The sequence below is a fragment of the Chelonia mydas genome, chromosome 9, assembly GCF_015237465.2.
Source record: "Chelonia mydas isolate rCheMyd1 chromosome 9, rCheMyd1.pri.v2, whole genome shotgun sequence".
NCBI classification, from domain to species: Eukaryota; Metazoa; Chordata; order Testudines; family Cheloniidae; genus Chelonia; species Chelonia mydas.
The window spans coordinates 31788292-31802645 of NC_057855.1; the positions used below are offsets into that span (position 1 = coordinate 31788292).

Here is a 14354-nt window from a genome sequence, read left to right on the forward strand (position 1 = left end):
TATTGGCATCACCATAGTTAAGATTCTTTCAAGCTTTTGGCTTTAACAAGATCTTAACACCTCTCTGTAGATTTTAGAAAACTAGAAATGTTAAATATGTTATTAGTTGCCAGGAGTACTAATATCTCAGGTAAGATATAAACCTCAAATCTCCTCCTCAGAAATGTAGGGAAGGAAGCCTGTCACCTTTTTCGTGTCCCTGTAGTTGCACAATCCCAGCACATAGAAACCATCTATGTTGTCCTTCTTTTACCACCCACACCCATGCCATCATATGTAGGTGATACATACAAAACTTAGTTTTTAAAAGGGAGCCACCCTAACTACAGCTACAGTGACTTTTTCTGCTTTCTGACAGAAGTATGAATAGATCTATATCTCCCTTCCCTTGGCATCTTTGTAGGATGGAGGAAGGGGTTCTACTTGTGGCTGTGTGAAGAGCCCCGCTCTCCAGAAACTCTTTGTAGACACAACTCCACAATGGCACGCTAATACTAGTGTGCCAATCCTGAAAACATTCAGCACAGTAGCAGTGCTGATGTATTTCCCTCCCTATATCCATAGCTCCCACATACGATAGTCCCTCACTTGTGCATGTATAAGTCTGATGATCTGTCTATGGTTCGTTGGACTGAGAGTATCAGGTACCAATAAATTGATAATTTATCTTCAGCAGTAACAAGAACTGTATTTTTATACGTTGTCTAAGACTTCCAACAATTCTGCTAGCCACATACGTATTACCTACAAAAACCACTCTTCCTGAAAAATACAGTTTTTGTTACAGGTGCGACATGATCTTGCCAGCAAAGTTTTCAGCTGCTGCAGTATTATGATGAAGAATGACTTCAAAGTGACGATCTACCTTCTTCCACACATTCTTGTCTATGTTTTATTGGGATGCAATCAGGAGGACCAACAGGAGGTGAGATGATGTTTTTCTGTACATTCTTCATAAGAATTAAAATTGAAGCAGCATAACAGTATATTTGAAGGGCTCAATATAAGGAAACAATATAGGTATTTAACACTCTACTGCATAAATAATATAAATATTCAGCCAGGCTTTGAGTAAGTCTTAAAAGTTACTGTTGATAGGTGGTGCACCAGCTCCACAGAGAAACTATTTCCTCTGAGTAGTCTACTGTGCTTTGACCTCAGAAGCGGGGAGGCTATGTATCCAAATAGGGCTGCAGCAGCATCAGGAGCTAGAGTGGTAGAAGGAGGAAATAGGCATTCCACACCCTGCCCAGGGAGTAAATTGGATTGGTGCATCTTCGGGGTGCTCTGTCCTGTAGGGGAAAAAGCTGGTTGGCCACAAGTCCCCCTGTAGAGCAGCGTTCATGTGTCTTGTGCCACAACCCTTCTGTGTGGACTTCTTGTTATTAGGAGCCTGTAGACTGGGTTCCATTTCTGTGCGTGTGGTTTTGGGGTTTTTTTTATTTTTCCTGAGAGAAACTGGAGAATGAATCTGGCCCTTAATATTGCTATAGAATATGCTGAAGGGAGAAGGAATGCAAGCCAAAATAGGGGAAGAACAGGTTAAAGAATATTTAGAAAAGTTAGATGCATTAAAGTTAGCGGGGCTTGATGAAATTCATGCCAGGATACTTCAGGAACTAGCTGAAGCAATCTTGGAACCATTAGCATTTATGTTTGAGAACTCATGGAGGACAGGTGAGGTCCCAGAGGACTGGAGAACAGGAAACATAGTATCTGTCTTTAGAAAGAGGAACAGAGAGGATCCAGGGAATTGTAGACCAGTCAGCCTAACTTTGATACCTGGAAAGATATTGGAACATCTGTTTATAAGTGCGTGGGGGATAATGGGACTATAAGGAATGGCCAGCCTGGATTTCTCAAAAACAAATCATGCCAAACCAAACTGATTTTCTTCTTTGACAGGGTTACTGACCTAATGGATGGGGGGAAGCAGTAGACACGATGTATCTTGATTTTAGTAAGGCTTTTGACACAGTCCCACATGACAGTCTCATAAGCAAATTAGGGAAATACGGTCTAGATTAAATTATTATTAGGTGGGTGCATAACTGGTTGAGAGGCCATACTCAAAGAGTAGTTATCAATGGATTGTTGTCAAACTGGGAGGACATATGTAGTGGTGTCCCACCGGGGTCAGTCCTGGGTCTGGTACTATTCAGTATTTTCATTAATGACTCGGATAACAGAGAGGAAAGTATGCTTCTAAAGTTTGCAGATGACACTAAGCAGGAAGGGATTGCAAGCACAGAGGACAGGATTAGAATTCAAAATGACCGTGACAAATTGGTCTGAATTCAACAAGATGAAATTCAGTAAAGACAAGTACATTAATACTACACTTAGGAAGGAAAAATCAAATGCAAAAGTAGAAAATGGCAAATACATCTCTAAGTAGTAGTAGTGCTAAAAAAGTTCTGTGTGTTAGAGTGGATCACAAATTGAATATGAGTCAACAGTGTGATGTAGTTGTGAAAAAGACTAATATTCTGGGGTGTAGTAATAAGATTGTTGTATGTCAGACGTAATTATCCCACTCTACTCTGCAGTGGTGAGGTCTCAGCTGGAGCACTGTGTCCAATTCTGGGTGCCACACTTTAAGAAAGATGTAGACAAATTGGAGCGAGTCCAGAGGAGAGCACCAAAAATTATAAATGGTTTACAAAACCTGTCCTATGAGGAAAGGTTAAGAAAACTGGGCATGTTTAGTCTTGAGAAAAGAAAACTGATGGGGCATCTGATAAGACTTCAGATACGTTAAGGGGTATTATAAAGTGCTGTGATCAGTTGTTCTCCACATCCACTGAAGTCAGGACAAGAAGTAATCCGCTTAATCTGCAGCAAGGGAGATTTAGGCTATGTCTACACTACGAAATTAGGTCGATTTTATAGAAGTCGATTTTTAGAAACCGATTTTATACAGTTGATTGCGTATGTCCACACTAAGCATATTAAGTCGGCAAAGTGCATCCTCACTACCATGGCTAGCATTGACTTACAGAGTGGTGCACTGTGGGTAGCTATCCCACAGTTCCTGCAGTATCTGCTGCCCATTGGAATTCTGGGTTAAGCTCCCAATGCCTGATGGGGCACAAACATTATCGCGGGTGGTTTTGGGTACATGTCGTCAGGCCTCCCTCCTCACTCCCTCCGTGAAAGCAAAAGCAGGCAATTGTTTTGCACCTTTTTTCCTGGGTTACCTGTGCAGACGCCATACCACGGCAAGCATGGAGCTCAGCTCACGGCAAGCATGGAGCTCAGCTCACGGCAAGCATGGAGCTCAGCTCACTGTCACTGTACATCTCCTGGGTGCTGCTGGCAGATGCGGTACTGCATTGCTACACAGCAGCAGCTCCTTGCCTTTGCGGCAGACGGTGCAATTGAACTGATAGCCGTCGTACATCTCCTAGGTGCTCCTGGCAGACCTCAGTGAGGTCGATCGGGGCTCCTGGACAGACATGGCTATTCTCCTCTTAGAGCACCGAATGGGAGCCAGAAACTCCAGGTCATTCTCTTCTTTAAGTTTCGTCTCCTGGAGATTCAGTCCTGCCTGGAATATCATGCAAGCTGGAGGCTTCTGCCTCAGGCTGCTCTCCCAGCCGGCAGCACCGCGCGGTCGCACCTACCGCAGCCTATCCCTTGCTCCCATTGCTCATGAAGCCTGAACAGTAGTAAGGAGCAGTTCAACTATAGGCTGAGCAAGTGCAGAATTGTGGTAGAATGTGCCTTTGGACATTTAAAAGCTCGCTGGCGCTGTTTGCTGACTAGGTCAGACTTCAGCGCAACCAACATTCCCATTGTTATTGCTGCTTGCTGTGTGCTCCATAATATCTGTGAGAATAAAGGGGAGACGTTTATGGCGGGGTGGGAGGTTGAGGAAAATCGCCTGGCATCTGATTTTTAGCAGCCAGACACCAGGGCGATTAGAAGAGCACAGCAAGGCGTGCTGCTCATCAGAGAGGCTTTGAAAACCAGTTTCATGACTGGCCAGGCTTTGGTGTGACAGTTGTGTGTGGTTCTCCTTGATGCAAACCTGCCCCCTTTGTTGATTTTAATTCCCTGTAAGCCAACCACCCTCCCTCCTTCGAAATAAAGTAACTATTGTTTTGAAACCATGAACTCTTTCTTTATTAATTAAAAAAAAAAAAAAGAGATAATGGACAAGGTAGCCCGGGTGGGGTCGGGGAGGAGGGAAGGACAAGGCCACATTGCTTATTGTAGCCACACTAAAAATCAGACTGTTTGAATGACAGCCTTCTGTTGCTTGGGCCATTCTCTGGAATAGTGCCCGGAGCCTTTCCCACCCTGCAATTCTTGGGCGTCTGGGTGAGGAGGCTATGGAACATGGGGAGGAGGGTAGGCGGTTATACAGTGGATGCAGCGAGGGTCTGTGCTCTTGTTGGCTTTCCTGCAGCTCCAACAGATGCTTCATCATGTCCGTTTGCTCCCCCATTAGCCTCAGCATTGTGTCCTGCCTCCGCTCTTCGTGCTCACTTAATTCTTTCCTGGCCTCTGTCACTGAATGCCTCCATGCATTAAGCTGTGCCCTATCAGTGCGGGAGGACTGCATAAGCTCGGAAAACATGTCATCGCGAATGTGTTTTTTTTGCCTTCTAATCTGCGATAACCTTAGGGACTGAGACGATAGGAGGAACATAGAAACATTCTACGCTCTACGATTCTGGGGGGGAACTGCATGGTCACCTGTGCTGCTGAGTGCTTCTGAGTTCGCCAGGCTGACCAAACAGGAAATGAAATTCAAAAGTTCCCGGGGCTTTTCCTGTGTAGCTGGTTAGTGCATCGTAGTTCAAAGTGCTGTCCAGAGCGGTCACAATGGAGCACTCTGGGATAGCTCCTGGAAGCCAATACCATTGATTTACGTCCGCAGTACCCCAAATTTGACCCAGGCAAGGTCAATTTTAGCGCTACTCCCCTTGTCGGGGAGGAGTACAGAAGTCGATTTTAAGAGCCCTTTAGGTCGACGGAACGGGGTTGGTTGTGTGGACGCAGTCATTTTTAAATCGACCTAACGTGGCTAAATTCGACCTAACCCCGTAGTGTAGACCAGGCGTTAGGTTAGATATTAGACAAAGCTTTCTAACTATAACAGTAGTTAAGCTGTGGAATAGGCTTCCAAGGGAAGTTGTGCAATCTTCATCATTCAAGGTTTTTCAGAATATGTTGGACAAACACCTGTCAGGCATGGTCTAGTTTACTTGGTCCTGCCTCAATACGGAGGCTGGACTTGATGACTTCTCTAGGTCCCTTCCAGCCCTACAAAACTGTGAGAAGGGAATTTCAAATTAATCAGACTTAACTATGTTTTATAATCTTATAGTTAGTTAAGATGTCCCTAGTTGCATGTTCCATTTCTGGGGAAACTTCCATTGTTTTCTCCATCATAAACTGCCAAATTCTTCACATGCGTGTGTGTGTGGGGGGGATATTTTCTCAACAACCATACTTACATCTTGGTCAACAGATCTAGCAGCATCTCATTAACCCCAATAAAAGCACAAATAAAATTAAAACTAGCCACCCCGTGATCCCCTAACCAATAGTTATCTTGTTAGTCATTTTACTTAAGTTAGTGTGTGTCTGACTTGTATGGAAGCACCATTTACTTACCTGTATTCTGAAGACACTTAGCTGAACAGTAATCTGTTCTTCATAAAGCTGTTCAAAATGCTTCACCGTGCTTTCCTGTGTCTTTTTCCATGTACAGTACTTACTGGTACACTTTCCTTTTTATCTTTTCTTTTCTATCTGTCTTTAGGCCCTTGGGGCAAGAACTCTATACTGTCCCAAAAACACTGCCAACACTTAACAAATGCTGTTACAGTGTCTAATATTTCTAGGTTGACCTCTGTTTCATCTGTTGTCTCTTAATATTTTGCAGACTTTATGATGAAACTAAAAGCTTTTCGATTTTTTTCATATTAACCTCTGTGTAGGTGTATGCAGAGATCATGGCTGTTCTCAAACACGATGACCTGTGTACTAGAAGACTGCAGGATAGTGCATCAGATCTGAGTCAACTAAGTACACAGACAGTGTTTTCCATGCTTGATCATCTAACACAGTGGGCGAGACATAAATTCCAGATGCTTATTGCTGAGAAAACTGTTAGTAAGTCAAGCAAAGACAGAGGGGATCTGAAAGGTTAGTGATGTTCTTTGTATTGTATATAAAAGGAATTTTGTATTCTTAAAATAAGCATTTAGACATGTCCCTTCAAATTAGGACCACATATGAATGGAACATCACTGCCAAGATAGTTTGCCAGTATAGCAAACTAACACTATCCCCTTGCCATCCTCATAGTGTTTTCTAGCTGCTATTTTGAGAAACCTATGGATTCATAAAGTAAGAAACAGATGTTCTAAGACTTTCTTCTTTTATCTTGAATTTATTTTTAGAAATCTTTTATAAAACTAAGTTGATATAAATATGCTGCTTTGAAAATCTTAAGAACATGCAGCTTAATTGCTTTTAAGAAATTGATATTGATAGAAGAGAGAAACTTTATTCTTAATTAAATGATTAATTTGGGTGTAATGGATGAACTGAACTTTAATCTTTAATAATAACTTTATAAATGAAACTTGGATGATAAACTTCTTTAACTGTTTTATTCCATAGCTTCAAGTGAGGATTATGCAGAATATCAAAGTGTGACACGTTTTCTAGACCTCATACCTCAGGATACGTTGGCTGCTGCTTCCTTTCGCTCTAAAGCATACACAAGGGCTGTAATGCACTTTGAATCATTCATCACAGAAAAGAAACAAAATATTCAGGAGCATCTTGGATTTTTGCAGGTTTTAATTAATTTTTTATTTAATTTAAAATGAAGATGAAAACAGAGACAGGCCATGTTTAGAGTTGTCAACGCTTAAGGTTTCCCCTCCCTTTGTCTTTTCTCAAAGATTGCAAATGTGGTTAGGCTGTTGCTGTCTGAAGCAGCAATAGACAGTTATCTATCTATCTTCAAGCAGCAAGGGCTGTTTCCCTCTTCTCATCATGTCTGCTTATGTGATAAGATGGAGGAGGATTCTCTTTATTAGAAGAAAACAAGAAAATGAAATAAAAATCTACAATTATCGCTAAAATGGCTCCTTTTTTCAAAAAGACAGGTTTCAGAGTAACAGCCGTGTTAGTCTGTATTTGCAAAAAGAAAAGGAGTACTTGTGGCACCTTAGAGACTAACCAATTTATTTGAGCATAAGCTTTCGTGAGCTACAGCTCACTTCATCCGATGTGATGTGATAAAAAGAGCAGTTTTGTCTTTCAATGAACGTGACCCTCTTTTTAAAATAAATAAAAGCTAGTCATGATTTACATAAATAAAATATTACAATTATGAAACTTTTTAATAAAGTGAAGTAATTTATGTTAAAATAGAGGAAGAGTGCACACTGTGTATATTACAAAGATGAAAAATTATTTTCAAGCGGCATAGTTAACTTATATGTTAGCTGAATTTCTGTTAGAGTTCACTTCTTCTCATGGTTGAAATTGCCCAGTGATTTCCTAGTTTGAAAAATAATCTAGAACACTCCTTCTGTGATGTGTAAGAGTCATATGCATTTGCAACTCTGTATTGTACAACTTACTGCATAATACAGTACTTTATTTTGTCCTTTGTGCAAGTTGCTTCAAATAAATTTGATATGGTACTATTCAGTAACATGAGATTGTTGTTATTGAGCCATATGAAAATTAATAACTGAAGTTCATGTGGCAGTTTGGCCAGAAAAAATCTTCTAAGATGTCTAAAGATGTTATTTTCAGTGATGTGATGTCTTAGAGTCACAACTTGTGACTAAGAACTCCGCTTTGGAGCAGTTTTACATGACAGTTAAGTAACATGCTTGATTCTTAACATATTATACAAATGTCTTGTCGTTGGCCTTTACAGCTGAACCACTGTGTTTGATTTATGTTTTCAATTGTAATATTTTCCATGTTCGAAAAAAGAAATTATATGCTGCTATGCATGAGCCAGATGGAGTAGCTGGGGTCAGCGCAATTCGGAAAGCAGAGCCATCTCTCAAAGAACAAATCCTTGAACACGAAAGCATTGGTTTGCTGAGAGATGCCACAGCTTGTTATGACAGGGCTATTCAGCTGGAATCTGACCAGGTAAAATGAAAGACACATTCTTATTTCGTGATCCAACAAAAAGGCAAAAAAATATGATAGAAGCTTAGAATATATATGTAAAATATGAACATGTTCACTGCTGCAATGACTGCAGATGAGTTACTATAAACAATACTTGGAAAACTGGAGCAAGTCATTCTCTAGCTTCCAAACACATTTAATTTAAAAGTGAAATTGAGATTGTATGGGGGTGAGGGTGTTGATGCAACTGCGCCCCCTTTGGCCAAATGGAGCATTGCACCGTTTGCTCACTCTGGCAGGGTAGTCAGTCGGTTCCCCTTGCCTGAGTCTGTCCCAGTGAGGCACAGGAATTTTCCCTTTATTCTTGGTGGGGTCATGTGGTACTGGTCCCCAGAGGGTCTGGAAACCTCAGTTCTCAAGTCTCTGAGAAATAGATAGGGGAACTCAGGCCCACCCACTCCACTGGGTTCCAGTTGAGGGCCATTAAGCCAGACAGGGAAAATCAGGACTTAACAACTCCTGATGTGCCCTGAGTTCCTTCGTACCTTTCTTGGTCTCTATTTCTGTAGGCTTTTCAGCCTGTTGATCCGATCGGCCCTCTCAGGGTTCTGTCTCTGCACAGCTTCTCAGCAGCTTGCTGTCAGAGTTTTCCTCTACAGCCTGCTTGCTCCTCTGGCAGCTGCCCTGCCCCTCTGCTTCCTAGCTCTTTTATTCTCCCAGCTGCTGTGAGGCTGCCAGTCAGCTTTGGCTGGCAGTACCTGCATTAGCCCCTGGATTGCTGGGCCACAGGGGTATATTACCCAATGACAGTGGGTTTGTCACATTATTGTTCACAACTTTCCCTAGCAGTTCTCAAACATATGTACTAAAAAAACCCCATTTTACTTTGTTCTGAAACACATCTTAGAAATTACTGATATCAGCTGAGATTCTTTTCCAGGGAGTTCTGTTCAAATTTGATTTTTTTGGTGTGAATTTGGTTATTCTTTTTAGCTGTGATAATTTAATTATTTAAACCTTTTTCTTTTCATGTCATATTCATAACAAGAAAAATCTAAAAGAATAATGAAAAAACAAAATTGATGTACATTCACCCTGAAGCTACCAACATGATATCTCTTGATTATACGCAATGTGTATTTTGATCTATTCTATCTGCATTTCTAGATCATTCATTATCATGGTGTAGTGAAGTCCATGTTAGGTCTTGGTCAGTTATCTACTGTAATCACTCAGGTGAATGGAGTGCTTGCCAACAGGTAATAATTTAATACAACCCCTATTTGAATAATAAAAAGTTCTAATACTGCAGGTGTATCTAGCAATGTGGAAATAGGATTTTATGGACAAAATGAAAACATTTAAAATTTCTCTAACTTCAGGATTTCAACACTGTCTGAAATACTGCTACTTCCTTTGTGTATAATACTCAGTGCAGATAGATCAGGGGTGGGCAAACTACGGCCTGCAGGCCAGATCCGGCCCATCAGGGCTTTGGATCTGGCCTTTGGGATTGCCATCCCCGTGGCACCATGGGCTCCGTGCCACTACTGGAAACAGCCGGCACCACATCCCTGCATCCCCTGGGGGAGCGGGGAGCAAAGGGCTCCATGCACTGCCCTCGCCTCCAGGCACCGCCCCCTGCAGCTCCCATTGACCGGGAATGGGGAACCATGGCCAGTGGGAGCTTCGGGGGAGGTACCCGCAGGCGAGGAAAGCGCGTGGCAGAGGCCTCTGCCCCCCCCCCCCCCAGGGGACGCAGGGATGTGGTGCCGGCCACTTCCAGGAGTGGCGGGGCCAGGGCAGGCAGGGAGCCTGCCATAGCCCAGCTGCATGCCGTTGCCACCCCGGAGCCACTCCAGGTAAGTGGCGGTGGGCTGGAACCTGCACCCCAACCCCAAACCCCTGCTGCACCCCACCCCCTGCCCTGAGCCCCCTTGTACATCCTGAACCCTTTCCATGCCCCAACCCCTGCCCAGAGCCCCGTGCCGCACCCCTTCCACACCCCACCCCCTGCTCTGAGCCCCTTTGTACACATCACACCCCTCCTGTGCCCCAACCCCCGGCCTATAGCCCCTTCCTGCATACCACAGCCCTTCCCACACCCCGCAGTCCCTCCCGCATGCCAACCCCCTGCCCCAGCACAACATTCATGGCCCTGCATGCAATTTCCCCACACAGATGTGGCCCTCAGGCCGAAACGTTTGCCCACCCCTGAGATAGATATATGCTTTAATTTATTCAAGGAAAAAAGAATCCTTCATTGTTAGCGTATTGTTGATTGCCACATACTTGTTCTTTCTTTTATGTTTTTTTCCAATATACAGTTTTCCGTGCACAATAGTGAATTTTGACCAAAAAGTTCATCTTTTTTTATCATAAAATATGTTCCTAGTAAGGTGTATATATACAACTTGCAAACTCAGTTTATGGGATATCAATTTCAAATTACTATAAATTGATCACATTTTTTGTTTTACGTAATGTTATTCATAGCAAGTTAACAACCTTTGATTTTCAAGTAATATTGGGGTTTTGCTGTTTAAAAGTTAATTAGTTTATATAATGTAGAACTAATGCCAAGAAAATACAATGGCTATAGCACTGGCTGGTTTTGTACTGTGTTCTGATTGTGTGTACTTTTATAGGCCGGAGTGGACATCTGAATTGAATACATATAGAGTGGAGGCAGCCTGGAAACTAACACACTGGGATTTATTGGAAAATTATTTGGCTGCAGGTAGGAAACTAGATGTCAAAATGAGAACATTTTTGTGCAATTATATATGTTCAGATTTGGCCAGCTTTAACCAGAAGGCATTTGTTTCAAATTTCTTGATCTGTGATGTATCAGCTAGTATTAACACTACAGTTTTTGTAAATTTATCTGATCCTTTCTGACTGGGATTGTCAGGGGATCATCAGGCCAAACACCCTTAGGCTTCTCGTAAAATTCCACCTATAGGATTTCTGAAAGCATATATTGGCACAATTTGCTTGAAATTTCTTGGGAATAATAAAATATTAAAGTTGTACTCCTTTTTAAGTTGTCATACATTTTTTTGAAATCTATTTGGACCAATTCTGATGAAAGTTTGTTTGATCAAGAATTTCCACTAAACATTTCTCAAATGTTACATTATAGACAGGCTATGGCAGGGATGCTGTAACAATTTTTGTAGTGGGGGGTGCTCAGAGCCATTGAACGAAACTGTAAACCCTGTATATAATGGAAACCAATTCAAGCAAGGGGGTGAGGTAGCACCCCTAGTTTCAGCACCTATGGGCTATGGTGTATTGCCTGAGCATCTAATGAAATGCAATTTCTGATTCTTTGTCCCCTAGATGTGAAGTCCAGTACTTGGAGTGTCAGACTGGGACAATTGTTATTATCAGCCAAAAAGAAAAACACAGCAGCTTTTTATAAGACACTGAAAGTTGTTCGAGCAGAGCAGATTGTACCCCTCTCAGCAGCAAGCTTTGAAAGAGGGTCCTATCAGCGAGGATATGAACACATTATCAGGTATTTTGTGGCTTCTGTATACCACTTCATTGTGTTCAAGGGCTAAAGAACTCACTTTAAAATGCATGTATCATTCATGTAATCAACAGTAAGAACTCTTCATTTTCAAATGATAAATGATGCTGACCTATTGGTATCTTGTTTTTTCTGACTCTTTCTGCATAACAATCACATATTCAATACCAATTGCAAACCTTTCCTGATTGACTGAGATTTTGTGTTGTTCTTTCCCTGGAAGTATTCATAGTTTTTTCTTTGTAACTGTTGCACTCTCATCAAAAAATCAGCAAGTGAATTCATATATGCATGTCAGAAAATGAACTCCTGGGACCAATTCCTTCCCTAAAAACACTACAGCTAAAACCTGAAATTTAGTCCAGTGTATTAGCTTCACTAATTTCAGTGAGATTTTATATTTATACATCTGTAACTGAGAGCAGAATTTGGTCCTTCATTTCTAGACTCAACACAAGTAGAGATTATTTCCCTTTAAAAGCAGTTTAGTGTAGTTGAACTGAAGTTTGATTTAAAATGATGTAGAAGTGGCAATGCACAAGAAAAAGGTTCAGTATTATCTTTTTATATCTTATACCTCCACATGGCAATGAAAACATGTGACTTCATGCAAAATATACGTTTTAACTTGCTTACCAACTCAGTTGACAAATGCTAAACATCAAGAATGTTTTTTCTTTTAAGGAAGCATGGTATTTTGGATTATTCATGTGGTCAGCTTTGGGAATGAAATGACAAATGCTAAACATAAGATACATGTAACTGAAAATGGCAAACAATTTCTAAAATACATTCCTGTATCCTTTCACCGTAGGTTACATATGCTGTGTGAACTGGAACACAGTATTATACCACTGTTTCAGCAAATGGATGGTGACCATGGTAAAGATTCTCTGAACTGGATTGCTCGTATAGAAATGACACAGAACTCCTATAGAGCAAAAGAACCCATCTTAGCACTCAGAAGGGCTTTGCTTAGCCTCAATAAAAGGTGAAGCTATGATTATTTCTTGTCCTTCCATGTTGCATATCAATCGAATACTAGCTTTTCTCTTATGCAGTAGTAGCATTTTTGCACATATTAGTGAGTTATGGTAAGAATCTACTGAAATATACATTATAAACAAAAACAGCCCTGTTAAATTTCAAATACAAGACAAAAGTGGTGTTTCCAAGTGAGAAAGGATGAGATTAGCAGGGAAAAATAATTATTTCCATACTTAGGGGGATAAACAATAGAGAACAAAAGTATTATGAATGTTTGTTTATTTAAAGTGAATTTCTTTTTAATAAACAGTTTGTTAAGCTATTTGTGTTTGTATTTCAATACATTATGGTATATATTTGAGATTGTAATGGCAGCACTCATAAATGGATCTTTGTTTTGGAAAAAATCACCACAGACAGGATTACAGTGAACTAGTTGGAGAATGTTGGCTCCAGAGTGCCAGAGTTGCAAGAAAAGCTGGTCATCACCAAACTGCATACAATGCTCTTCTGAATGCTGGGGAATCCACGCTATCTGAACTATATATAGAAAGAGCAAAGTGGCTGTGGTCCAAGGTAAGCAAAAAAGAAATGAAATTATTCAAATTAAAATGCATTCTTACCTATAAAAGAATAAAAGTAAGTATCTAGTTTAAACAAAAGTACAATAAATGTGTAATGTTAATGCATTTGTAAGAGTTATGAATTGACTCTGAGTGCTAGTGGTTTGAGAAATTCAATTAAAATAAATATAGTAAATTGAACAGCAGGTGCAACTGAGGAGGCGGTCAAGCATGCAGTAAATGAAAGTTTCTAAACTTAGTTCCTGGACAAAATGAAGAAAATTGGTAGATGCTCTAACATTTATTATTGAAACGAGTATTTATCAGTGACTTAATGGATGACAGTGGACGTTTCAGTAGAGGAAGCTAAAGGGATTGTTGGAGCCTCATTTGTGCAATCATAAACTGAGGCTTTTACTTACCTGTCCCCAGGGTGTTAGAGCTATGAACATAACATTGTTTTTTCTTGGTTAGTAAAAGTAAGCTGTTCTGTTTCTTTAAAATAAACAAACAAAAGGCATATGTTGATTAATGTTTTCTCTCTTTCTCTAAGGGTGAGGTGCACCAGGCTCTCATTGTTCTTCAGAAGGGAGTTGAATTATGTTTTCCTGAGAATAAAGCAGCATCTGACACCAAAAGTCAGCTAATCCATGGTCGGGCTATGTTGCTGGTTGGCAGATTTATGGAAGAAACTGCCAACTTTGAAAGTAATGCAGTTATGAAAAAATACAAGGTGAATACAACACAGTTTTTAGTAATCATATATTCATACATAATTTATTATATATATTAAAGTAGAGCCTAGAGACCCCAACAGAGATATAGTCCTCACTATGTTAGGTGCTCTATGAACATGTAGTAAAAAAGACAGTCCTTGTTCTATGGAGTTTACAGTCCAAGTTAATTTAGTTAAACCTCTTGATACATACAGTTTGTAACTCTCAGCAAGAACTAAACCTATCCTTGGTGTAACTCCATTGAAGTCAGTGGAGTTATATGAGGAATAATTTTTTGGTTTTTTGCTAACAAATTTCAGGGTTGGAATTTTTCACCGGTATGTCATTGGGTTACTATGAAGGGACAGCTTGGCAGATAGTGCTCTCTCACTGTCCAGTGTAGAGAATAATGTATATGGATCC

The 14354-nt window shown here is 40.7% G+C and overlaps 1 protein-coding gene across 5 annotated transcripts in view; it reads left to right on the forward strand.

Annotated features, from left to right (window-relative positions):
- ATR (ATR serine/threonine kinase) overlaps nt 1-14354 on the forward strand; it is a 79385-nt gene that overhangs the window by 40042 nt on the left and 24989 nt on the right. For all 5 annotated transcript variants that reach the window (XM_027817389.3, XM_037908359.2, XM_037908358.2 and 2 more), the window contains 10 exons: nt 788-925; nt 5955-6162; nt 6643-6821; nt 7981-8145; nt 9295-9386; nt 10776-10867; nt 11473-11650; nt 12480-12656; nt 13069-13228; nt 13769-13948. In XM_027817389.3, coding sequence (XP_027673190.2) covers nt 788-925; nt 5955-6162; nt 6643-6821; nt 7981-8145; nt 9295-9386; nt 10776-10867; nt 11473-11650; nt 12480-12656; nt 13069-13228; nt 13769-13948 — 1569 coding nt within the window. The remainder of the gene's footprint in view (nt 1-787; nt 926-5954; nt 6163-6642; nt 6822-7980; nt 8146-9294; nt 9387-10775; nt 10868-11472; nt 11651-12479; nt 12657-13068; nt 13229-13768; nt 13949-14354) is intronic.